Below are 27,468 nucleotides of genomic sequence, written 5' to 3' on the forward strand. Positions count from 1 at the left end.
GGCGGGTCCAGCGGCGGGGGCGCAGTTGCCAGCGACTGGACGCACCGGGCCGGGGGCTGGGGTGGGACCCGGTGGGCGCCATGGAGCTGCTCTCGGCGCTAAGCCTGGGCGAGCTTGCGCTCAGCTTCTCGCGGGTGCCCCTCTTCCCTGTTTTCGACCTTAGCTACTTCATCGTCTCCATCCTCTACCTCAAGTATGAGCCAGGTGAGCCAGGGCCGGGGTGCTGAAGAGGGCTGGCATTACGGGGCGGGAGACGGGAGGAAACCCAGGGGTCTGGAGGAGGGGAAAGGCCTGGATCGTGGGGAAACAGTCCCAGGGGCCGGTTCGGGGACGCCGGCAGGTTCTGGTATCGTGGGGGCGGGCAGAGGGGACAGATGTGAGCGAGGGCAAGGAGAGAAGCCCCTGGGATTCTGGGGCTGGGGGAGGGGAAGCAGATGCAGGAGAGGAACGTGATTGTTCAGAGGAGTGGGGAATAGGTGCTGGGGAGGATGCGGGGAGAGAGAAGGTCAGGGATCCTGGCAGGAGAGGGTCGCATGAACTTGGGCGAGGGGCTAGGTCGTGGTGAGGGCGCAGGCGGGGGTCGGCTCTGCTGGCCAGGTCACAAGTCCTGGCTGCCTGCAGCCCTGACCTCTCTCCTTGCCCTTGGCGCCGGGAGCCAAAGCCGCAGCTGAGTGTCTATATAAGGGCCGACAGTGCTGGGGGCTGTGATCAGGTTCAGAGAAAGTGACACCGATGTCTCTTCCCTGCTGTGGCTCTGGGGCAACCTCTTCTCCCTTTGCCTGGGTCGAGGCTGTGCTGGATCTCAGAGCCCAGCGGGAATTCTTCCAGCTCTGGCCAGGATCCTTTCCACTTATTGAGCAGGACCGGCCCTAGGGCATGGTAATTTGGGGTCAGCCTCCTCCCACCAGCTCCAAACCCTTTTGGAGAATCGCTGGGGGAAGACCCAGAGTCTTGGATTTTTTTTTTTTTTTTTTTTTCCAGTAACGGTAAATGGCCTCCTTAGAATGCAGCCTATTTTTATACAAGGCTTAGGGAGTGTTTCTTATTCATCTCCTCCTATTTTAATAACTCTAGCACAACAGCAAACTAAAGGGACAATAGAATTTTAGCTTTAGAAAAAAGACCAATCACCTGAAACTTTGTGATCTTTTCTCCCACTTAGATGTAAATTACTCCTGTATCCTCTCAGAAATAGCTTTTCTTTCTTTCTTTTTTTTTTAAGATGATAAAGATAGGTGCTAGTGTACATTAAAGAGAAAAATCAAATTGAAAAGCCTAAAGGAAAAAAGAGATAATTACAGTCGATGCTGTGGCCGCCTTCCAGACCTCACTTTTCTGCATTTTTACCCCTGTAGTTATGGATGTAAATGCGCAGTCTTATGCAAATAGGATCATACTCTGCCTGCGGAGTGTTTCTGTTCTGTTTTATTTTAGCTCGTCCACATGCCAGAGCCTATTTCTTTATAAGGGCTTTTGGAAAGCAGTTACTTTGCAAAGCAAAATAAGCTTTGTGTTGTCTTAGCCCGAACACAGGGCTGTACTTCCTGTCTACAGATGAATTGCTGGTGGCTCATACCAGGTCTCTTGGGCAAGTACAGAGCCTAGCACACATTGGGGAATCTAAAATTGTGGAGGGCAGGAGCCCGGTAGTGATGTAGGACACAAGTGTCTGGAAGGAAAGCGGTCTCTGGGCTGGCTGGGAGCATGCAGTAGGAGTTGAAACATTCCTGCTAGAGTCACAGAGTAAATCTTCTGGACTTCAAGTGCTGGAGCCTGAAGGTTCTTGAAGGTTGAGAGGGTCCTTAGAGGCTCCCAGGGGCCCTCCTTCCCCTATCTCATCTCTGCTGCTGCTGCTGCTGCTGCTAAGTCGCTTCAGTCGTGTCCGACTCTGTGCGACCCCAAAACCGGCAGCCCACTAGGCTCCTCTGTCCCTGGGATTCTCCAGGCCAGTTGAATCAGAAAGTCTGGGATAGTGACCTGGCATGCTCCTCTTTCAAGCTCTCCTCCCCTAGGGATGCTGAGGAAATAGAGGCTAAGCTAATTTACATACGCAATGAACCTGTGGTCCCATAGCTGGTAGATGACAGCCTTGGGATTCCAACCCAGGTCTGCTGGACCCCAAGAATGACTACAGTTGTTCTGGAGGACTTGCCTACCCTTAGAAAAGGGAGGCATTGGGCTTAGCTGTTAGCCCCCCAGTTTGGTGTTCCTGCTAAGCCTCTGTAAAGGTTTCTTCTCAGAGTCTGTGTGCTGTTTGCAGGGCCAGCTAGAGAATGCATGGGCCCCTAGGAATTTCGTGAACCTGAGAGCCAATCTGGCTTAAGGAATAATCTTCAAACTGGAAGTCAGTTCTGCCTTTAGCAGTGAGTAAACACCAGGCAGATTGTTTTGCTTACGTGAGCATCAGTTTGCTCATCTGTGAAATGGGCTCATTGGTACAATAATCTGGGTTCCCTTACCTTTCTCTTGTGAAGCTCTGTAGAGAATTTGGTCAGTAGTCAGGTCTAAGGCACTTGTGAGAGGTAGTAGAATGATTTGTAAGGCATGGGGCAATGTGTTTCCTGGGCTGCAGGCATTTTCTGGGTCAGGCTTTCATGAGAATCCTGAATGAGGATGAAGCACAACGTGTGGTCCTCAGGTGAACAGCATCTGTGACCCCTGGTTTAAGAAATGCAGAATGCCAGACTCCCCACTCAGACCTACTGAAACAGGCTCTGCATTTGAACAGGATCCCTGCAAGCGTACTAACATTTGAGAAATGATGGACTAAAAGAAGCTGGAGCTCTTCAATAGGGCAGGGAGGGCCAAATCTGACTCACCTCTAAGACCCCTAGCTCTATGCAAGAAGAGAGGAAGAAGTTGTGGATGCTGGCTGCGTGATTGAAGGAATGAGTGGATGAATGATTGAACGACAATCAATGGCTACCTTAAGACCTGATCCATGCAAAGAGCCTTCCAGACTAGTGGTTCTCAAGTATGACTACACATTAGAGTCACCTGGAGAGCTTTGAAGATTCTTGTTGTCCAGGGAGTACCCCTTCATCATGAAAATCAGAATTGCAGGGGATGGTACCAGCATCAATGTTGTAAGTTCCCCAGATGAGATCCAGCTTTCTGCACCAGTGTTTCCCAACCTCAACACTAGTGACAGAGCCAGATCATCTTCTGTGGTGGGGCCATCCTGTGAGTTTCAGGACGTTTCACAGCATCCCTAGCCTGACCCACTGGAAGCCAGCAGCACACCCCAATTGTGACAACCAAAAATGTCCCTAGACATTGCCAGTGTCCCTTCAGGGGGGCACAGCTACCTCCAGTTAAGAATCGTAAATCTAGACTGAGTCTTAAACTCTCATGCTTCCAAGGGCCTGGCAGGTCACATATAGAAAGCAGTAAGACAGCCAGGTGAGGACAGTCCCCAGGTGAGATCCAGCCACGTGCATCGCCACGTGATTGGGGCTGGAACTAGCAGAACTAATTTTTCAAGGGAAGCTAGAAATGTGATTTGCAGCTTCCTATGTTTATATGTTGGCTGTTTGAATATCTTCATTCTTTTTTTTTTTTAATTCATAGATAATTTTTTTTAGAGCAGTTTTAGATCCAGAGCAAAGAAATGAAAATGAAAGTAGTTTTCCATATAGGCTGACTACCTCCTCTACATACAGCCACCCCTACCATTAAGGTTGTTCACCAGAGGGGAGCGTTTGTTATAGTTGATGAACAAACATTATTGTCAACATCATTATTGTCCCATTAGCATTATTGTGTTGCATTATCAACATCATTATCAACTGGTCTGTAGTTGACATAAGGGTTCCTTTGTGTTGTACATTTTATGGATTTTTTATAAAGTGACATGTATGCATCATTATGGGGCCTCCCTGCTGGCTCAGTGGTAAAGAATCTGCCTGCCAATGCAGGAGAAGTGGGTTCGATGCCTGGGTCAGGAAGATCCCCTGAGAAGGAAATAGCCACCCATTTCAGTATTCTTGCCTGGAAAATCCCATGGACAGAGGAGCCTGGCAGGCCACAGTGCATGGCGTTGGAAAGAGTCAAACAATACTTTCTGTGACTAAAACAACAACAACATGCATCATTGTAGTATTGCACAGAAATGCCTCACTAACCTGAAACTCCCACACCTCTGCCTATTCATCTCTCCTGCCTCTTCTCCCCAAATCCCTGACAGCCTCTCGTCTTTTTACTGTCTCTATACTGCTGCCTTTCCCAGAATGTCACAGTGTTGCAGTTGTACCCTATGTAGCCTTTTCAGACTGGCTTCTTTCACTTAGCAATATGCATTTAAAGCTCCTCTGTGTCTTTCTGTGGCTTGATAGCCCATTTCTTTTTAGTGCTGAATAATACTCCATGGCATGACTGTTCCATGGTTTAATTATTCACCTATTGAAGGACATCTTCGTTGCAGTTTGAGCATTTAAAAATTACTGGGGGAGCTCAAGAGAACCACAAGTGAGGAAGAAAGCTGAGCACAAAGGCTTGGGGGAGGGAGACTTAGAGAAACTCTGAGCACACCTCCCATGTTTGGACCTCACACTAAACAGCACAGAAAGGCGGCAGTGCTCAGAGTGCCCTGTGGGGACTCCCTTGGTGATCCAGTGGTTAAGACTCCTCGCTACCAATGCAGGTGGCCTGGATTCAGTCCCTGGTCCAGGAACTAGATCCTGCATGCTAAGACCTGGTACAGCAAAAAAAAAAAAAAGTACACCGGGGGATCTTCTAGCACTCCCCAGCCATCCACAGACAGGACACTAACCCCCAGAGAGGGAATGTGTGGAGCCCATCACAGATCAGAAATAGGGTCAGCATCAGTGCTTCTTCCTTAGGCAGATCCGATTTTTATTATCAGTCCATCCGCTAAAATCTCCACCCACAGGTACTTTCCATTTCAGCCCAGTTCCAGAAATAACCCTCACATAATTGCTAAGCACTAAGCTTCATTTCTTTTCATCTTTCACAGACGAAATGAATAATAGCCCTTTGAAATGAGTAATAGCCCTGGGTGACCACCTCACCCAGGTTTGCCCTAGACAGACATCCAAAGCCCCAGAAACCACTCAGCCCAAGCAAACAGCGACAGTTGGTTGCTCTAGACAGCATCCCCATTCTACAGATGACTAAGTCGAGGCCCAGATGGGGAGTGAGCCACCAGAGCTCACCCATTGAGAGGGGAGTGGTTTGGTGGCAAACCTGGAATTGAAACCCGCATTCTTCTGCTTCCTGGCGCTGCTCTAAGACCCAGCAAAAGAAATCAGAATGAAGCATGGCAAAGGGAAAGAGCCAGGGGGACAGTTTCTCCACCACTGCCTTGCTGTGGATCCTCAGGGCAGACTGTCCCCGCCAGCCCCAGTCTTCTCATGTGGTGATGGGGAGACTCATCCTGTCTTTCTAGGGTTGCTGGGAGAGTAGTGATAATGATTAAAAAGCTCACAGACATAGAAAACAAAATTGTGATTGCCCAAGCAGAAAGGGGAAGTATAAAATACGGGTATGGGAGCAAGGATACACATTGTGGTGGTTTAGTCACTAAGTCACGTTTGACTCTTTGGCGACCCTGTGGACTGTAGGCCTCCATGCTCCTCTGTCCATGAGAGTTCTTAAGCAAGAATACTGGAATGGGTTGCCATTTCCTTCTCGAGGTGATCTTCCCCACCCAGAGATCGAACCCTTGTCTCTTGCATCTCCTGCATTGGCAGGCAGATTCTTTACTACTGAGTCACCAGGGAAGCCACAGATACATATTGCTATATATAAAATAGATAAACAACAAAGCTTTGCTGTATAGCACAGGGAACTATATTCAATATCTAATAATAATCTATAATGGAAAAGAATCTGAAAAAGTATGTATTTATATATGTATAGCTGAATCACTTTGCTATATATCTGAAATTAACATATATTGTAAATCAAGATCCTACAGTTCAATTTTATTTATTATTTTTTTGGCCACACTACATGGCTCATAAGATCTTAGTTCCCTGATCTAGGCCCTTGGTAGCAAAAGCACAGGATCCTAACCACTGGACTGCCAAGGGAATGCCCTTTATGGTAATAAACAGCATTGAATCATCAGGATAACTCAGTTAAGGGAATGCTCTCATTCTCCCTTTGACAAAAGAGGAAACAGGCTGGAGGTGAGAGGGGGTGGTGGTGGTCATCTGCCCAAAGCCACTGCAGAGTGAGCCGCAGAGCCAAACACCAGACGTGTGGCTTTTCTACCAGGCTTCCCCCATAGTGAGGAGCCTACGGAGTTCCTGCAAAACCCAAGCTCCCCACACCCCCACTCCACCTTTTCGTCCCAGCAGGCAAAGGAAAGATCCTGGAAAGAATTCAACCTCTGGGGGTTATTTTTAGTTGCAGAGGTATCCATTTCTGCAAAACATGGGGGCCTCACCTGACCCGGCCCCTATAGGACCCACCAGCTGCTCTCAAGGATTAACTCTCAGCTGGCAGCGTTTTAAATAGATGCCCGGAGGAGAGAAGAGGGCACTGGGCTTCATAATGGAGGAGCTTAGTAGATGCAGAGAGGATATACTTTGGGCTTCTGACTTCAGGGTGAGATGGAGGAGGGAAAATTTGATTCCAACCCCTGATAGGAGTTAGGCAAAGAAGGGATTAGGGTTCCCACCTGACAGAAGGAAAGAGATGGGGGAAAAAAAGATGGTTTGTCCAAGAACATGTGGTTAGTCAATGAGGGTGTAAAGAGAAAGGGAAGAGTGTTGCTGATTTAATCTGAAACGACTTTTATAAGGCAGGTTTCTGATTATAGTATGTATTAGTATATGCCAGAAAATGGATAAATAACTTGTGATCTGTTCCTATGATGGCATATAGTACAGCAGTGGAAATGAATAGTCCCCTTGAAAATACTGAGCTCAGTGAAAGAAGCCAGATGCAAAGGGCCGTATTATATGAGCCCATCTGTATGGAATGTGGGCCTTCCCTGGTGGCTCGGCAGTAAAGAATCCACCTGCAGTGCAGGAGACTTGAGTTCGATACCTGGGTTGGGAAAATCCCCAGGAGAAGGGAATGACAATCCACTCTAGTATTCTTGTCTGGAGAATCCCATGGACAAGGAGTCTGGCAGGCTACAGTCCATGGGGCTGCAAAGAGTTGGACACGACTGAAGCGACGGAGCATGCACGCATATGGGATGTATAAGTTCAAGAACCACCTTCATCACTTGAAAAGGAAACTCCGGTCCCCATTAGCAGTCGCTCCCCACCCCCCTCCTCAGTCCCTGCGTTCTGTCTCCATGGCTTTTCCTTTCCTGGATATTCCACGTCAGCAGGGTCACACAATGTGCATCGTGCTGTGCCTGGCTTCTTTTACGTGGCGTGTTTTCAGAATTCACCCCTGTTGTAGCACCTGTCAGTGCTTCATTTCTTTTCAGGGCTGAATAGTACTCCGTTATGTGGATGGACCACATTTAGTTTGTTCGTTCATCTGCTGATGAACATTTGGGTGGCTTTCACCTTTTGACAATTGTGAATGGTGCTTCTGTGAACATGACCTTTTAAGAGTCTTCTAGAACCTATTGGTGGGTTGTTGTGCATAAAACCGTATGCTGCCCCACCCTAGGCTGTGAGACCTCCTGTTCCTGGGTCCCTGTTCACAACCACTGGGGAGGGGGCAGGTAGTGGGGGCCCCCCAGGGGGCTTGGTGTGATAAGGCAGGAGAGCATCGATCCCCATTCACAACCATTGGAGAGGGTCAGGCAGTGGGGGCCCCCCAGGGGGCTTGGTGTGATAAGGCAGAAGAGCACGGATCCCCGTTCAAAAACATTGGGGAGGGGCAGGCAGTGATGAAATATTTCAAACATACAGAATATGCATGACACAGATACCTCTGTGTTCGCTACACACTTACCAGATGTAAACATAGATTTGCTTCAGATCTTTCTTTTTTTTTTAAGAAATAGTGACAAAGCCAGTCCCTCCCTTCCCCTCTTTCCCTCTCTAGATATGTTGTTGTTGTTCAGTCTCCAAGTCGTGTCTGATTCTTTGTGACCCCATGGATTGCAGCAAGCCAGGCTTCCCCGTCCTTCACCATCTCCTGGAATTTGCTCAAATTCTTGTCCATTCAGTCAGTGATGCTATCCAACCATCTCATCCTCTGTCACTCGCTTCTCCTCTTGCCTTCCATCTTTTCCAGCATCAGGGTCTTTTCCAGTGAGTCAGCTGTTCACATCAGGTGGCCAAAGGATTGGAGCTTCAACTTCAGCATCAGTCCTTCCAATCAATATTCAGGGTTGATTTCCTTTAGGATTCAGTGGTTTGATCTTGCTGTCCAAGGGACTCTCAGGAGTCTTCTAGATATGATCACTGCCCTAAAATCAGCCTATATTATTCCCATGCCTGTGTGCATACCTTCACCAATGTACATATGTCTATGAACTGCATGGAGCAGTTTGTGTTGTTTTACATATGTATTATACATAGAATATACATAAACATATCATTTTGCAACCGAACTTTTTTATTCAGCAGCAGCCTTACGGGATTTATCAGTGTTGATGCATCTGGAGTAGGGGTTCTCAGCCAGAAGATCTGTCCTCTGGGCATGTTTGGCAATATCTGGAAACATTTTTGGTTGTCACAACCAGGGTGAGGTGGTGGTTTATGCCCACCACACTAGAAGTGTCTTGACTCTTTGTGACCCTATAGATTATAGCCCGCCAGGCTCCTCTGTCCATGGGATTTCCCAGGGAGGGATACTGGAGTGGGTTGCCATCTCCTTCTTCAGACTGGGGGTGGGCTATTAGCATCCAACGAGACAAGGCCCAGGATGCTCCTTGACATCCTACAAGGAGCATCCCGGGCCATCCTACATCCTGTGGAGGGGCCCCACCACAGCAGAGAGTGATCCAACCTCACACATCAGCAACGCTGAGGCTGAGGAGCGCAGATCTGGATCTAGTGTGTTGCGTTTGTTTTGGCCACGTCACATGGCTTGCAGGATCTTAGTTTCCCAGCTTGGGATTGGAGTCCTAACCTACTGAACCACCAGGGAATTCCCTAACTCTGGTTCATTTTTGTTCTTAAGGTTTATTTATTTGTCTATTTTTGGCTGCACTGACTCTTTGTTGCTGCAGGCGAGCTTTCTCTAGTTGCAGTGAGCAGGGAGGCTACCCTTCATTGAGGTGTTGGGCTTCTCACTGTGGGGCTTCTCTTGTTGCAGGACCCAGGCTCGAGGTGTGCAGGCTCTGTAGCTGGGGCACACAGGCTTAGTCCCCCTGTGGCATGTGGAAGCTTCTCAGACCAGGGATCGAACCCTTGCCCCTGCATTGGCAGGTGAATTCTTAACAACTGGACCACCAGGGAAGCTCCTAGTTCACTTAAAAATAACTACTCTGTGGTACTCCATTTTGTATGACTCTGTGTTCACTCACTCAGTCGTGTCTGACTCTTTGCTGCCCCATGGACTGTAGCCCACCGGGCTCCTCTGTCCTTGGGATCTGCCAGGCAAGAATACTGGAATGGGTTGCCATTTCCTACTCTGGGGAGAGGGGGATCTTCCTGACCCAGGGATAAAGCCCACATCTCTTGTGCCTCCTGCATTGGCAGGTGGATTCTTTACCACTAGCACCGCCTGGGATGCCCTTTGTGTGACACAGCCCTTATCAAGAATCAGTAGACTCTGCTTTTCTCCTGCTGCCACAGTGCGGCAGTGAAATGCGCCCCCACCCCCATGTCTCTTTGTTCACCTGCATGAGTTTCTCTCTTGGGCAAATAGTGAGGAATGGAATTGCTGGGGCCAAGTGACTCACAGGTGACTCATTTCCTCAGTGTTGCCAAATTGCCTCTCAGCTGGTTCTGCCTATTGATCCTCTCAACTGTGTACCTGCAAGGGAAACGGGCTTTTTTCCTCTGGAGGAGGGGCCAATATTCCCCTCCCCAACCTTCTCTCTGAGGTTGACTGATCTGAAAAGAAGGCAGCTCCTTCTATAGAGTAAAGTGAACTCCGTGTTTCTTTCCCCAACACGAGCTTAGAACACTGGACACAGGACCCGGAAAGAGGCTTGGATGCTGACAGTGTATTGTTCTGGTTTTGTGTGTGTGTGTGTGTTTGTTTCTTTGTTTCTAAGATGTTTTTGATGTGGACCAATTTTTAAGTCTTTATTGAACTTGTGACAATATTGCTTCTGTTTTTTATGCTTTGGTTTTTGGCTGAGAGGCATGTGGGATCTTAGATTCTGACCAGAGATCGAACCCCCACCCCCTGCATTGGAAGGAGAAGTCTTACCCACTGGACCCCCAGGGAAGTTCCCTGAACACTGTATCTTGTGCTGAGTGTCCCTTAGCTCTTAGCTTCCCTGTCTCCCCTTCTGACCTTCTCCCATGCACTCTCTTTGCCTGGATCATGTTCTCTCTTCCACCCCTCATCCTCTAGGAAATCCTTGCTCATTGTTCAGATCTCAGGTTAAGCTGCTGCTGCTGCTGCTGCTAAGTCTGACCTCCTCAGTTAAGACAGTTGCTGAATTAAACCCTTCAAAGCACCATGTGCCTCTCCTTTATGACTTTTAACCTCCATTTGTGGAATTATTTAACCATTTTGCCTCCCTACCAGACTACGGACCCCACAAAGGTAACCCCTGAACCAGCTTTTGCTATAGCTGCTTCTCTGGTGCCCAGCAAGAGCCTGACACATGGTCAGAACTCATAAATCCTCACTGAAGCCTCGGCGATCTAGAGAAAGCCACTCAAGATCTGTTGCCTCTTCTGTCCAGTGCTATGTTAGTCTCCTAGGGCTGCCATAATGAATGACCACAAACCAGAGGGCTTGAAACAACAGACATCTATTCTTTCCGTGTTCTGAAGGCTAGAGTCCAAAGTCAAGGTGTCTGGGTCCTTCTAGACACTTCAGGAGAGGAACCATTCATGCTTCTCTCCTGGTTTCTGGTGTCTTCCAGCCATCCTTGGCATTTTTTGGCTTATACACAAATCACTCCAATCTTTGCCTCTGACCTCATATGGCTTTTTAAAAAATTATTTTATTATTCTTATTTTATTTAGTTTTTGGTCATGTGGCATATAGGATCTTGGTTTCCTGACCAAGGATCAAACCTGCACCCCGTGCATTGGAAGCATGGAGTTTTAACCACTAGACCATCAGGGAATCCCCCTCATCTGGCTTTTTGTATAAATTTCCTTTGGCTGCCGAAGTACCACAAACTGGGTGGCTTACAACAGAAATGTATTGTCTCACAATTCTGGAAGCTGGAAATCCAAAATCAGGGTGTCAGCAGGGTCATCCTCTCTCTGATGGTTCTAGGAAGGAAGCTTAGGAAAAGCTTCCGGAGATGGTAGCGTCCTTGAAGTTCCATGACTTACAGCTCCATCACTGCAGTCTCTGCCTCCTTGTTTATACAGCCTTCTCCTCTGTGATCCATCTCCTCTTATCAGGAACACCAGGCACTGTATTAAGGCCCACATAATGATTTCATCTTAAATTAATTACATCTGCAAAGACCGTATTTCCAAATAAGGCCCCATTCACAGATACCAGGCGTTAGGACTTAAACATATCTCTTTGTGAGTTTAACTCCTAACACCTTCTTATCTGTGTCTACGTCTCCTTTTCTGCCTTTTACAAGAACACTCATTGGATTCAGGACAAACCCAGATGCTCCAGTATGATCTCATCTTGAGACCCTTACCTTAATCACATCTGCAAAGACCCTATTTCAAATGAGGTCACTTTCTGAGGTTCTGATGGACATGAACTTGAGGGGGGAGGGGAGTACTGGTCCCTCCTGTAACTCACTGTAGGTAGGGATATCAATCCCTATGTTACTTGGGGTGGAAAGCCTGGGGTGTGAGGCTGAAGCCTTGAGGATGCTATGAAGGTATGTAGTTGCCTAGGATACAATAGTAGGGACAGGGGAGCCTGGTGGGCTGCCCTCTATGGGGTTGCACAGAGTTGGACAGGACTGGAGCCACTTAGCAGCAGCAGGATACAATAGTAACTAAATTAAAACAAGGAACTCAGTAAGTAAAGAGAGCAGGGGAGGTTGTTGTTATAATGTAACTAAAAGTGCCCAACATAACTGCAATGCTTAAGAGTGTTCAGTCCACATTTGCTAGAATGTAACAATTATTATTAGCTACCATGTATCAGGACAGTGCCCAGCATGGAGGAAGGGAGGAGGCTGGGATGGAGGGTTTCGCAGCAGATAAGATGGATAAGGTCCTTGTACTCACAGAAGGATTAAGATCAAGTCAACTTGATGGGGGTGCTTCCCAGGTGGGGCTAGTGGTAAAGAACCTGCCTGCCAATGCAGGAGATATAAGAGATATGAGTTCAATCCCTGGGTTGGGAAGAATCCCTGGAGGAGGGCATGGCAACCCATTCTGGTATTCTTGCCTGGAGAATTCTATGGACAGAGAAGCCTGGTGGGCTACAGTCCGTAGAGTTACACAAAGTTGGACATGACTGAGTAACTTAGCATGCATGCATGCAACTTGTTGAGTGTATCAACAGTATATAGTTATTTATATCAATAGCTTCACACTTAGTACATGGCCTAAAGAGGTCAAGCCTTCAGATTTGACAGTTTTAAATTTTTATTTATTTTTGTTTCTTTGGCTGCACTGGTCTTCATTGTAGCATGCAGGCCTCTCTAGTGGCAGCACATGGACTTCTCTCTAGTTGTGACCCGCAGGCTCAGCAGTCGCAACACACAGGCTTAGTTGCTTCAAGGCATGTGGGATCTTAGTTCCCTGACCGGGGATTGAACCCTCATCCCCTGTACTGGAAGACAGATTCTTAACCACTGGACCACCAGGGAAGTCCTAGATTTGACAATTTAGAGACAAAAGTCATCTAATCTCTAGATATAAAGAGAAACTTTCCCTTCAAAATCCCCAGAGCTGGACTGATTATATCTTTTGATTAGTCTCCTGATTAACAGATCATATATTGTAACCTTGTTATCTCACATCCACATTGAATGGAGTTTTCATTGGATTTAAGTAAACTATTTAAAGAGAGCTACTGGGGGAATACTACTCAGCCATAAAAAAGAACGAAATCATGCCATTTTGAGCAATATTGATGGACCTAGAGATTATCATACTAAGTGAAGTAAGTCAGAATGAAAAAAACAAATACCATATGATATCACTTATACATGGAATCTAAAATATGACACAGATAAACTTAGCTACAAAACAGAAAAAGACACCCATAGAGAACAGACTTGTGGTTGCTGGGGTGGTGGGGGAGGGAAGGAATGGGAATTTGGGATAAACAGATGCAAACCATAGGAGGATGAATGTGTGTGTGTATGTATATATACATACACACGATGGATAAACAACAAGGTCCTACCATATAGCACAGGCAACTCTATTCAGTATCCTATGACAAACCATAATGGGAACAGATATGAAAAGGACTGTATGTGTATGCATAACTGAATCACTTTGCTGTACAGCAGAAATTAACACCACCTTATAAATCAACTATACTTTGATAAATTTAAAAATAGAATTTACAAAATAAATAATAAAGACAGTCATTGGTACCACCTCTGGCTATGAGAGCTAAGTAACTGTGTCTTACAATTTCATTCTAAATTCATTCTCTGGAAGATGAAGCTAGTGGGGGAGGGAAGGAATCAAGATGATGAACTAAGTTGTCACACCAGAAGACACCCGAGTTCCAAGTTGGGGGGGGTGGTAACTGGAAGATTATGACAATAACAGTATAAAGATAGAACTGAACTATTTCAAAAGATTTTCGAGACTTGCAGTGGGTAGTACAAAGTGTACAGTTTGACTAACAGACATCAGTCTTGTACCTCTAGTGGTTTTGTAAACATGTTTTTAAAGAACTAGACCCCCCCCCACACACACACACCTTCATTTTAATTTGGGATCTTAAAATAGCTTTTATCTTGAAAATGCTCAAGACTCATAAGTAATTTATTATTTATTGTGCCTATGCCACACAGCTTGCAGGATCTTAGTTCCCCTACCAGGGATTGAACTCTCCATAGTGAAAGCACCAACCAAGTCCAACCTCTATGCTGTGCTGTGCTGAGTCGCTTCAGCTGTGTCTGACTCTTTACGACCCTATGGACCATAGCCCACCAGGCTCCTCTGACCATGGGATTCTCCAGGCAAGAATACTGGAGTGGGTTGCTGTGCCCTCCTCCAGGGGATCTCCCCGACCCAAGGATCAAACCCAGGTCTCCTGCACCAGTAGGTGGGTTCTTTACCACTAGCGCCACCTGGGAAGCCCCCCTAACTGCTGTACCACCAGGGAATTTCCAGAAGTTGCAAAAATGAAGCAAAGAGTTTCCAGCTTCCCCAGCTTCATCCAATGACAACATCTTACCTAATGATAGCTCATTATGGAAAAAAAACAAAAAACAAACAAAAAAAAAACCTGAAAATTGGGACTTCCCTGATGGTCCAGTGGTTAAGAATCTGTCTTCCTATGCAGAGCATGCAGGTTCAATCCTGGGTCAGGGAACTAAGGTCCTACATGCCACAGGGCAATTAAGGCTGTGCCCCACAGCTAACCCCACTGGCTAACCACAATGAAAGATCCTGTGTACACAACTATGATCAGACACAACCAAATACATATTAAAAAATAAAAAAACTGGAGATTGACACCAGTATTATACTATTAACACCTACTATAGACTTTATTCAGCTGTTTTTCCTTGCACTTAAAAAATATATAGTCCTTTGAAATTTTATCACATGTGTGGATTTGAGTAACCACCACCACAGTCAGGATATAGAATGGTTCTGACACCCCAGGGAAACTCCCTTGTGAAAAGAAAGTGAAAGTCGCTCAGTTGTGTCTCAAGGCTAGAATACTGGATTGGGTAGCCTTTCCCTTCTCCAAGGGATCTTCCCAACCCAGGGATCAAACCCAGGTCTGCCGCATCATGGGTAGATTCTTTATCAGCTGAGCCACAAGGGAAGACCAAGAAGACTGCAGTGGGTAGCCTATCCCTTCTGCAGCAGATCTTCCCGACCCAGGAATCAAACCAGGGTCTCCAGCACTCCAGGACTCAGTTTACCAACTGAGCTATCAGGGAAGCCGTCTATAGTTAGATCTTCTTTAGAAGCTTAACCCCAGGTAACTACTGATCTGCTCTCTGCCACTCATCACTATGGTTTTATCCCATGGAGAATGTTATATAAATGGAATCATACAGTAACCTGAGATTGGCGGTTTTCACTGAGCATTATACTCTTTTTTTTTTTTTTTTTTTTTTTGAGTACAAGAGGGAATTTATTAGAATACAGTTTCTCGCAGGGACTCCAACAGCTAAGATGAGTTATGAACTAGAAGCAGGCCTTTCTGCAGGTCACTTCCTGCTGTCACCAAAATCTTTTACTTCTTTTGCCAAGAGCACATACAGAATATCCTAGAGGTCAGTTCTCCCTGTATGGTGCGTGAGGGACTAGAATGTGGCTTCGTTTCTGCTGGCCTTTTGATCTTTATATTCCTTTATGCTGGCCTCGAACTTGTCAAGCACATGCTGGCAGACATTCATGAGGTCAGTCAGGCCTCTATGAAAGGGCTCGACCGCGGGGAGGGCACCTCGGGTCTGTATGCGCAAGTTAATTTTGCTCTCTGAAGGATGGGTTGCAGTGTAACCACGGAATTCCACTTCCGGGTTCTTCATGATCATGTACCGAAGAGAATTTCCTAGGGTATGGTCCTCCTCGTGCAACACAAATGTCACACAGTGTCTATCTGTCCCAGCTGCCTGGACCATCTCCAGGGCTGTCTTCCTCTTGCCTTCAGCCAGTGAGGTCTTCACTCCAGACATTTTTTTTCTCCAGCTCCTGGTCCTCTTCCATGGCGGGGGCGGCTTCCGGGATCCTCAGGTGGCGAGGGCGGGCCGGAGGCTCTGCCCCATGCCTCGAAGCGTGCGGGCGCGGCAGGCAGGCAGGCAGGAAGGCAGCATTATACTCTTGAGATCTGTTCAGATAGTTTTTGCGTCCCTGGCTCATTCCTGTTTCATTATTGAATAGTATTCCATGGTACAGATATACCAGGGTTTGTTTATCCATTCACCCATTAAAGCCATTTAAGTTGTTTACAAATAAAAACTGCATGAACATTTGTATGCATGACTATGTGAATACCAGATTCTCCTTTTCAAACAAAATCTTATGCCAGAGTCTGAGATGAAGCAGTAAATGGAATTGTGCTCCATTTTAACTCCAGCATACCCACCTGATTTCTCTTTTGCTCCTGCAAACCCTCAGGGTTCCCAGGAACACAGTTTGAAAAGCATTGCTCTTGGGAGCCCAACTTCTCAGCCATGGATGGAAGGTTTTGGGTTATCAGGGCTGCAGGATGTCAGGACATGGACCAGCTCATTCCCCTATCTCTGTGTGCTTGACTATGTTGCACAGAGTAATCACTCAAGAGCGTTAAAAAATCCACAAGCCCAGCCACACCCCAGAATCACCAACCAAGACACTTGGCTGGGGCAGAGGGATCAGGTGTTTGTAAAGTCCCCAGGTAATCCTGATGTATAGTCAAGGTGGAAACTAACACACTGAGCCATCTTCCTTAAGGATGGGGTCCCTATTTCTATTTGCTAAGTAAGTCCATTGTTTCACATTTTCTTTCTTGGGTTGAATAAGAAGACTCAATTAGTATCATTTGTGTGTGTATGTATCTTCAGCTGTGGGCTTCCCTAGTGGCTCAGTGGTAAAGAATCCACCTGCAATGCAGGAGACGCGGGTTTGATCCCTAAGTCAGGAAGATCCCTCGGAGAAGGAAATGGCAACCCACTCCAGTATTCTTGCCTGGGAAATCCCATGGACAGAGGAGCCTGGTGGGCTTACGGTCCCTGGGATCACAAAAAGAACTGGAGGCGACTGAGCGACCAAACAACAAAGCAACAATCTTCAGTTGCAGAAACTGTGAAATATAGTGCATCTTTTCTTTGCTGGCCTTTTATTTTTTTAACAGCTTTATGGAGGTATAATTCTTGTACCACCCATTTAAACCATCCCATTCACTGGTTTTGAGCATATTCACAGAATTGTGCAACCGTCACCTCTCAAAGAAATCCAGATCCTTGAGTTCTTACCTTCCCACCTCCCGTCCCCTCCATCCCTAAGCAACCACTAAGCTACTTTCTCTTATTCGATGTGAAAAAATTGCATAAAGTACCAATAGCGTGGAGTCCACAGGGGAGTGGAAGTCCTCAGGAGTGACTGGCTCCATAGAGCCAGGAAGCCTTCCTGGAGGAAGTGGCATTTGTGCTTGGCCTGTTTTGCTTTGTGTCTTTGTCCCTCCTATGCTGCTAATAGGGTTGCTCTCTCTCCCTCCCCACTCTGTCGGTATAATTGTATATTCAAGGACTCCCTTATCCAGCTTTGCTCATTGCTCTTTCTGCACCCTTCCACACACATGGGACTGTCTGCACTGTCCGTCTTGGTACCAGTATCTGGTGACTTCCCTCTGCCCTGATGGCACTCTCCCAATAAGACAAGACTTGGAAGCAGGACTTCAGATTCTCCTTTCAAATTTCTTCTGTACCTTCCTATCTGGGGCCAGTCAAAGCAAGTAAACATTCTCCATAAGAGCACAACTCAACAACAGAGGGACAACCCAGTTTTTTCAAAAATGCACAAAGGACTTGAATAGACATTTCTGCAAAGAAGATATTGTAATGACCAATAAGGACCTTCCCTGGTGGTCCAGTGGCTAAGACTCCATGCTCCCAATGCAAGGGGTCTGGATTCAATCCCTGGTAAGGGAGCTAGAGCCACACGCCGCAACTAAGATGCAGTACAGCCAAATAAATAAGTTAAAATATTTAAAACAATGGTGGTGCAGAGAAAAATAAAAAAAGACCAATAAGCATTTGAAAAAAGAACTCAGTATCACCAGTCATTAGGGAAATGCAAATCAAAACCACAATGAGATACCACCTCCCACCCATCAAGTTAGCTATTCCTAAAAAACAAAACAGTGTGACCCAGGAGGTGAAGTTGGAACCCTTGTGCGTTGCTGGTGGGAATGTAAAATGGGGTGGTTGATGTGGAAAACAGTGGGAAAGTTTCTCAAAAAGTTAAAAATGGAATTAACCTTTGATCTGGCAAATCCACATCTGGAATTATACCCCAAAGAATTGAAAACAGGAACTCACAGATATTCGTATGCTCTTGTTCTTAGCTGCCATATTCATAATAGCTAAAGGATGTAAGCAACCCAAATGTCCACTGACAGATGAATGGATATGCAGAATGTGGTAGACGCACTCGAGGAAATATTACTCATTCTTAAAAAGGAAGAAAACTCGGACACATCCTATGACGTGGATGACCCTTGAGGATTTTATGCAAAATGAAAGGATCCAGTCACAAAAATGCTGTATGATTCCACTTACTTGAGGTCTCTAGAATAGTCAAGTTCACAGAGATGGAAAGAAGAGTGGTGGGCGTCAGGGGCTGGAATGAAGGGGGAATGGAGAGTTAATGTTTGATGGGCCAGAGTTTCAGTTTTGCGAGGTGAAAAAGCTATCAATATGAATGATGGGGATGGTTGTGCAATAACATAGGTGTGCTTAATGCTATTGAACCATACCCTTAAAATGGTTAAAGTGACACATTTTATGTATATTTTACCACACCCACTTTTTTTTTCTTTTAAATAAGGAAAGACCAAAGGTACAGGTGTATGCGCCCAAGGCTGCATCAGACGTTCTCAGCTGCATGTTGCCCTCTTCAAGCTTTAGTCTCCTCATAATTCCTTGGTGGTCCAGTGGTTAAGACTCCACGCTTCCACTGTAGGGGGCACGGGTTCAATCCCTGGTCAGGGAACTAAGATCTCATGAGCTGAGAGGCATGGCCAAGTGAAACAAAACAAGTTTCAGTCTCCTTGGGCAGGATAATAACAGTGATCGCTTGGCTGCAGTCATCAATGAGGATTTAATGAGTCCTTCCTATAAACACTAAAACCCAGTGTCTGAGAGGGCTCCCCTGATAGCTCAGTGGTAAAGAATCTGCCTGTGATGCAGGAGACCTGGGTTTGATCCCTGGGTTAGAAACATCCCTTGTTGAAGAAAATGGCAGCCCACTCTAGTATTCTTGACTGGAAAAATCCCATGGACAGAGGAGCCTGATGGGCTACAGTCTGTGGGATCACAAGAGTCGGACACAACTTAATGAGTAAACCACCACCATCACCACCTCTGACCCAGGAATGCTTGCTAAATATGAAAGTGAAAGTGAAGGTCTCTCAGTCATGTCCGACTCTTTGCAACCCTATGGACTTTACAGTCTATGGAATTCTCCAGGCCAGAATATTGGAGTGGGTAGCCTTTCCCTTCTCCAGGGGATCTTCCTAACCCAGGGATCAAACCCGCATTGTAGGTGGATTCTTTACCAACTGAGCTATCAGGGAAGACCTGCTAAATATGATTTGTTTTAATTATCATCCTCTCTGAGCTCAGAGGAAAGAGCCCCAACCTGGTTCTGCCTTCTCTCTGTGTGATCTCAGACACATGTACAGTCTCTCTGAGCCTTGGTTCTTCCACTGTAAATAGACAAACTGCAAGGCTTTGGGTGGACACTCTGAAAAGGCGGCTGAATTAGGATGGGCTGGTCAGAGGGCATGATGGTGAAGCATGCCCTCAGCGCCCTGGTGATGGTGGGGACACCCCCGTACCTCTCAGGAGCAGTTGAGCTGTCCCGGCACCACCCCATGGCATCCTGGCTGTGTGCCATGCTGCATTGCTTTGGGAGTTACATCCTGGCTGATCTGCTCCTTGGGGAGCCTGTGATCGACTACTTCAGCAACAACTCCAGCATCCTGCTGGCCTCAGCGGTCTGGTGAGCGTCACGGGTCTGGCGGGATGTGGGAGAGCAGAGCAGGTGGGCAGGGCGATCCCACCACCGGGGAGGTGGGAGGAACTAGGACCCGCCAGCCAAACCTCCACAGTTAGCCCTGACTCACCACCCTCTCCGCCCAGCTGTCCTGAGTCTGGACACAACCTCGTCTCCAGGGGTCCCCAGGGTCTAGCTCCCCCCTGATGCTTGGCATTCTCTCCCCAAAGGTACTTGATTTTCTTCTGCCCCCTGGACCTCTTTTACAAGTGTGTCTGCTTCCTGCCAGTGAAACTCATCTTTGTGGCTATGAAGGAGGTGGTGAGAGTTCGCAAGATCGCCGTGGGCATCCATCACGCCCATCACCACTACCACCACGGGTGGTTCGTCATGATCGCCACCGGGTGGGTCAAAGGTAAACAGGACCATGACCAGAGCAAAGGGAAGCCACCCCACTGAGAACCCCTTCTCTCAGCCATCTTATCCGATCCCACGTGGGAGCTAAGACCCCATATGCCTTGGGACCAAAAACCAGAACTTAAACAGCAGAAGCAGTATTGTAACAAATTCAGAGGAGATTTTTTTTTAAGTAAGTAGGACAATGAAACATTGATAGCTAATGCCTCTGGAGAAAGCTTTCTCAGCTGTGCCCTACTCACACGTGGGGCTGGACCCTTCTGTGTGTGGAGGCCGTCCTTGCGTTGTGGGGTGTTGAGCACACCCCTGGCCTCCACCCACTCGATGCCTGTAGCACCTACCACCAGTGCAACAACCAGAAATGTCTCCAGATGTTGTCAAGTGCCTCACAGAGAGGAAATCACACCCCTGTTAAGCTTTGTGGACTATGGCCCTTTTGTCAGCCCACTAAAGCCTACAGACCTTTTTATGTTTTCTTACGTGCATAACATAAAATATATAGGAGAATAAAGGAAACCTATTCTTTTAAAGTAGTTATAAAGTGTTTTAAAATAGGCTTGAGTAGTTTTATGCCTATTTGTTATTGCTGTTTGTTGTTTAGTCACTCAGTCGTGTCCGACCCTTTTTTGATCCCACAGACCATAACCCACCAGGCTCCTCTGTCCATGGGATTCCCCAGGCAAGAATACTGGAGTAGGTTGCCGTTTCATTCTCCAGGGGATCCTCCCAATCTAGGGATCAAACTTGTGTCTCCTGCATTGGCTGGTGGATTCTTTACCACTGAGCCACGTGGGAAGCCCTTTATGCATATTTACTATTGATTAAATAGCAGACTTTCAACTGACTTCTAATAAGTCTCATGCTCTTGGAGCAGTGTTGAGCACAAATGGTATTTGAAATCATCTACAACAATGAGAATGTGAAAATAAAAAAATCCATGAGTTCTGTTGATGACAGTCATAGACTTGCAAATCCTGCCGAGGTAATTGCCTCCCTTCATGATAAAAGGAAAGGGTGTGTTTCAGTGAAGGATGTGAAAATGAAAATGTAATTCTGTTTCCTCTCTGGGTTCCTAGACTCTAGGTTAAGATCCCTAAACCAGGGTAAGTTTTGAGTTGAGCTCATTGTGCCTCTTACTTGACCTTCTTTAGCAGAAAGTTAGCATCACCCCTTTCTACTGACGAGGGGAATGAAATGACTTCCCCAAGGTCATGTGGCTGTGGGGGCACAGATGGGGTTTGAGGCCATGTCCTCTGAATGCAACATTCACATTCGTAACTAGTTTGAAGCCCTGCTTTTCCTCCTCCTCTATCTGTGCTAATAGGCAGACCAAGATAGACATTACGACCAAAACAAAAAGTAACTAAAATTACATAGGGACAGTTTATAATGGTGGGTCAGTCCACTAGGACGATATAACCATTTAAAACATATATGCACCTAAAAACAGAGCACCGAAACACATAAAGCAAAAACCGAGAGAAGTTAAAGGAGAAACAGACAATTCAACAGTGTTAGTTGCAGAGGTGAACCAGGGAGTGACGAGAAGGCAGGGAGAGAAGGCTTGAGCAGGTGCTGAATACCACTAAGCTCTGTATTCCTGTTTCCTGCCAACCAAAGTGGGTACTCCCAAATGCCTGGGAGTACCCTCCAGGGAGCCAGTGTCCTGAGGCACCTTTGATGCTTAGGGCTGGATCACGCTCTGGTGGGGGCTGTCCTGTGTGTTACAGGATGTTGAGCAGCATCTCTGGCTCCAACCCACTGGTTGCCAGTAGCAGCTCCCTCCCCAGTGGTGAAATAAAAAATGTCTACAAATATTGCCAAATGTCTCTTTGGGGCAAAGACACCCCAGAAGCAAACTCCTGGGCCAGTGGTACATATTGGGCACCCCAGTTGGCACAACCACTCCTTCAGTGAGTGTCTAAGCCTCTTTAGCCAATACATTTGGAGTAAATGGGAAGATTCTTCTAGAAATTCAACCAAAAATCTTGATATGGGTCTCCTTATTGTCTCTCTAGGAAGCCTGTACTAAAGAGAAAGGTCCCCAGGGGTATAACATGCCTTCCAGAGGGCAAGTGGCTCAAGAAAGGTTGAAAGCTCAGAACCCAAGGTGGGAGAGAGGCTGGGGGTGGGGAGCCCTCTGGAAGCCTCTTGCACAGTTCAAGGTCCTGGATTGAAAACATCAGGGCAGACAATCCAGATTTGATCAAGACATATCTTGCAAGTGGGATATGACCCCCCTTACTTCATGCTGGTTTTGCTCTGAATATGCCTTGTGATCCTTGGGAAGACTGTCCCTTCTTGGCCTCAGTTTCCCCACCTGCAACACTTTAGGCTCAATATTCCTCTGGAGAAGACTCCAGAAACTTCTTGCTTGGGAATTCAGCCAAGAAGAATGGGAAGCTGGGGGTGGCAGGCTTGTTCAGAAGTACCCTGTCCCATAGGCTCTGGGGTCACCCTCATGTCCAACCTTGAGCAGCTGCTCCGAGGGGTCTGGAAGCCAGAGACCAACGAGATTCTGCACATGTCCTTGTGAGTATCCCATCCTCCCCACCCCCTGGGCCTGACTCTGGGTTGGATACTCTGGTAACTTAGGAGCCTTGGTCCCCTAATTCTCCTTCCAGAAGCTTCCAGAGGCCATGGCTGGGGGACCTCAGAGGCAGAGCCTTGATACTACTCAGGGGGTAGGCAGAGCTTCAGGAAGATAAGACACTCCTTCATCTCCCATGTAATAGGTTTTGAAGATTGAGTAGGAGTTTTCTGGCAAAGAAGGAGACTCTGGAGAGAGGCCAGTGCTTCTGCCAACTATCAAGTCAGAAAAGATTCTGCCTGGTTCTTCAGGGCCAGGGTACAGATTTTGGGTGGGAAGTGAGGGTGTGGTGGGGACTGTGGCTGGGGTTGGGTGGAGAACAAAGGGTAAGACCAGATGGTCATATACAGGACTCAACCAAGGACCCCATGAGGCATTAAGTCTAATACATTTTTAAAAGACCTGAAAGGATCAGGCTAGTTAAATTTTCTTCCATAAAGCTGTTGCCATTAAAATATGACAACATTAAAAGACTCACCCATATGCCAATGATGCTTTTGAACTGTGGTGCTGGAGAACACTCTTGAGAATCCCTTGGACTTCAGGGAGATCAAACCAGTCCTAAATCAGAAAGGAAATCAACCCTGAATATTCACTGGAAGGACTGATGCTGAAGCTGAAGCTCCATACTTTGGCCACCTGATGTGAAGAGCTGACTCATTGGAAAGACCTTGATGCTGGGAAAGATTGAAGGCAGGAGGAGAAGGGGATGACAGAGGACGAGATGGTTGGACGGCATCACTGACTCAATGGACATGAGTTTGAGCAAACTCCGGGAGATAGTGAAGCACAGAGGAGCCTGACATGCTGCGGCAGTCCATGGGATTGCAAAGAATCGGACACAATTTAGCAACTGAACATCAACAACATATGCCAGTGAAAACTACCTCCTATGTCGTATGTTGCAGAACATGGCATGATCTCATTTTATCCTCATGAGAGATGTGTTCACACACTCAGCTTGTGGGCAAGTCAAAATATTGGAAGCCTATTCTTCAAAGAAGAAAAGGAAAATCAATAAAAATTGTGTGTTATAATCCCACATTCCAGGGGAGTGCATTGTTCAGGAGTCCCCAAGACCACTCTCAGGTGTGATGATTTGCTAGGAAGAGGCATAGAACTTGGCCAAGCTGTTATACTTAGGGTTATAGTTTATTAGAGTAAAAGGGAAGAGATTAAAACTGGCAAAGGCAAAAGGCACGAGGGATAGCATCCAAGGAGAGACCAAGTGCAAGCTTCCAATTGTCCCCTCTCCGAGGAGCTGTGTGGATAGCACCTGCTGCTCCCAGTATCCATGTGTGACTGTGCGTATTTAAGATTGCCCACCAGTAGTGTTCCCTCAAGCCCTGGTGTTCAGGGGTTTTCCTGGAGCTTGGTCACATGGACCTAACTGACCCTGGATGGCCAGCCTCAGTCTCCAGTCCCTCCAGAGATTCAGCTGATACCATGTGGCCCTAGACCCCACCCTAAATCACATCGTTATCATCTGGTGTGACCCAGAGTCCCCAGGTGAACAAAGACATTCTGATCAGGCAGAACTTAGTGGGTACCTCTCAGGAGCAGGCCAGAGGAGAGAGCTTTCTTTGCACCAAGTTACCTCTTTACTGCCCAGGGAGGCACCGTCTCGTCCGTGTCACATGGGCATCTTCCCACTGTGTACCCCGGAGAAGCTGGGGTGGGAGCTGGGCACACCAGGGGCGGGTGGAGAAGGGGCTCTGGGCCAGAGGAACAAAGCCCTGAGCCATGTAGACCCTCCGGATAACCAGAGCCACCCCGTGCAGCCCCACCAAGGCCAGCCTGTATGGAGCCATCCTCTTCACCCTCCAGCAGACCCGCTGGCTCCCGGTATCCAAAGCCAGCCTCATCTTCATCTTCACCATGTTCATGGTATCGTGTAAGGTAAGTCCTCCTGTCCTGGCTAAAGCTGACCCATGCTTCCTGGGCTGAGGATGGAAAACTTAGGCTGATAGCCTTGGGGGGTCTGGGGAAAGGACAGCCCTGGTCCTTTCGAGGTGTTGGGGGGGAGGAATTGTCAGCAGGTTCATGCCTGAGAGCAGGGTATGAGAAGATCAGGGTCCAGGAGGTGGGGGTGAGAGTGAGCAGAACAAGGTCTCCCAGGCAGAGGGTCCCATAAGGCCAAGATGGGAGCAGGAGAGTATGGAGTCTGTTTGGAGTATGGGGGCCTGTGCCTTGGGCATGGAGAGTGGGCTGGACCAGGAATGGTGTGAGTTGGAGTCACTTCCTACTCAGGAAAGGTCTTTCAGGGCCACACACCCTTCCCTGCCCCGTGGAGCTGGGGAACTTCATTGCTGGCTCCCTAGGAGGGGACCACACTGAACAGAGGAAGGGAGTGAGTGACCCCAGACCAAGCATAGCTCCTCTGATCCCAGGTGTGCGTGTGGTGGGTGGGGATATTCCTGGGGAAAAGGCAACCAACTGATTCGGTGTGGCTGGGATTTTAAGCACCAAAATCTTTGCATCCTGGAAAAGGCAGGATAGTTGATCACCTTCTTGGGGGTGCATGCCGCCAGAAATCTAAGTCTAGGCTCCCTCTGCCCTTGACCTTTTGACCTTCTCTCTCTATCTCCCCTCCCCCGCCCCAATCTGCTTCTGCCTCATCCTCCTGCTGGCTCTCTTGCTGTATCCTGTACCTCTTTCATCCCACCTCAGGTGTTCCTGACGGCCACCCACTCCCACAGTTCCCCTTTTGATGTCCTGGAAGCCTACGTCTGTCCTGTGCTGTTTGGGTCGGCCTCCGGGGGCGACCATCACCATAACAACCATGGTGGATCCCAGGGTGGCAGCGGGCCCGGCTCCCCACACTCACCCCTGCCCACCAAGTCCAAGGAGGAGCTGAGTGAGGGCTCCAGGAAGAAGAAGACCAAGAAGGCAGATTAGGGGGCAGCCCAGGGGGTCTTCAGGGCACCAGGGAGAGGACCCAGGCCCAGGACCTGGGCTCCGTTCTCCCCTCTCCAGGCCTCTGCTTCCCTGTCTGCAAATGGGCCATCAGCCCACCCTCCAGGGCTGATGTGGGGGGTTAAATGAGATATGGGGGGTGAAGGGCATTTGTAGGAATGGAGGGGTCCCTTTCTCCTTCTGCCAGGTCCCCATAGAGTTACAGCTTTGGGGGAGCGGTCCACAGAATCCCAGCAATCGCTCCAACCAGAAACCTTGGCAGTTATGTTCTTGGTCTTGTTACTCCCTCTCTAAAATGACACCTTGACTCCGAAAGAATTTCAAGCCATGTTGACGCTCATCCATCTGATGGATGTTTACTGTCTGCTGTGAGGTAGCTGCTGTGATTTCCACGTCTCTTCCTGTCAACTTCTCCTGGGCATCCCTGGGCAAGCTGCCACCTGCTCTGAGCCCTGCATGCCCATCAGTATAATGGCCCCTCACCCCATTCTGTATACAAGGGCTGCTGTGAGGCTGGACCTGACAAACCAGCTTTGTAAGCTCAGAAGCACAACACAGTCAGGAGGTGAGGCCTTGATGGGTGTTCATCATGCTTAAAAAACAGTTTTGCGGTTTAGATCTTTTGTGTTTGTGGCTTGGAGAACCCCACAAGTTACCTGGAACAAAGAAGGCCTTCAGTAGATGTGTCTAGGCCAGACTGGAGAGCCTGGAGGGGTGGGGGAGGCTTGTTCTGATCCTTGGCTTCAGGTTGCCCCCTAAACCAAAGAAATGCAGCTGGCCGGGTGGGGGTGCCAAGATCTGGCTCCACTCCAGGGGCTTCAAGCCCTCACTGTCAGACTCCAGAAGCTCCATGAGACCTCCCTCAGTGCTGGCATCCTTCATTGCCGCTCGCTCAGTCATTCAACAAACACTTGCCTACTATGTGCCAAACCTTGTGCTGCTACTGGACGGGCTGGGAACTTGATTCAGGTGAGCAAGGAGGATGGGAGCTGAGCGCCCCTCCTGGCCACCCTCACCTCAGCCTAGGTCACCAGGGTATTTGAGAGGGGTAGGTAGGTTGGGCATGGCCAGTCTCAGGTGGGATTTGGGCCCAGAATTGGCCAGCTTGGGACTGTTCTTTGCATGTGGGTGCTCAGGGCATGCTCAGGGCATCAGCCTATGGCTGTGTCACATAGGCCTTGGGTTGTTGGGGTCCCAGGTTTCACCCAATTATTGGGAAAGTGCCTTGATCTGGTGATGCCCGGGAGCTTGGTGGGTCCTGAGGCTGTAGGGCCCCCAAATTCCTCCCCTTGCATGTCTATCAAGGCTCAGTGTGAAGGGTCAGCAAATAAATTTGTTGTGAAAGAATCCTGATGGCTTGTCTGATTCCTTCTTGCTCTTTTGGCCTCAGGGCACAAGGGGAGTGTGTGAACTTAGAGACACATGGAGTTTCTAGGAGAATGAAGCTCACGGTAGCCCTTAGTCACCAGGGGGAGATGGAGGCAGTGGGTGAAGTCTGTAGGGATTAGGTAGACTTAGGTTTAATCCTCACTGTGCCATTTGCAGGTCATTGGGCTTCCCCTTCTCTAAGCCTGTTTGCTGCTTGGGAGAAAGGATGATGGCTATCACTACTCTTCAAAATAGGCTGGATGATCAATGGGATTAATGGTTGGGATTTGCAGCTAAGAGTCTGTGCAAAACCCAGTTAATGCAAGTCAAGCCACA

The 27,468-nt window shown here is 47.8% G+C and overlaps 2 protein-coding genes across 2 annotated transcripts; one reads left to right on the forward strand and one right to left on the reverse strand.

The window, feature by feature from the left end:
- TMEM38A (transmembrane protein 38A) lies at nt 1–27,111 on the forward strand. Its single transcript, XM_006057864.4, has 6 exons — nt 1–204; nt 19,691–19,847; nt 20,072–20,256; nt 22,703–22,790; nt 24,630–24,747; nt 25,519–27,111. The coding sequence occupies exons 1-6, from the start codon at nt 81–83 to the stop codon at nt 25,744–25,746; spliced, it is 900 nt and encodes a 299-aa protein (XP_006057926.1). The 5' UTR covers nt 1–80; the 3' UTR covers nt 25,747–27,111.
- On the reverse strand, nt 15,366–15,949 carry LOC102412925 (DNA-directed RNA polymerases I and III subunit RPAC2-like). The gene is given in 2 exon segments (XM_006057863.4): nt 15,366–15,826; nt 15,828–15,949. Coding segments are annotated over 2 exon segments (402 nt in total). The 5' UTR covers nt 15,852–15,949; the 3' UTR covers nt 15,366–15,448.
- Nucleotides 27,112–27,468: the final 357 nt, after the last annotated feature.

The sequence above is a fragment of the Bubalus bubalis genome, chromosome 9 (assembly GCF_019923935.1).
Source record: "Bubalus bubalis isolate 160015118507 breed Murrah chromosome 9, NDDB_SH_1, whole genome shotgun sequence".
Classification (NCBI taxonomy): domain Eukaryota; kingdom Metazoa; phylum Chordata; class Mammalia; order Artiodactyla; family Bovidae; genus Bubalus; species Bubalus bubalis.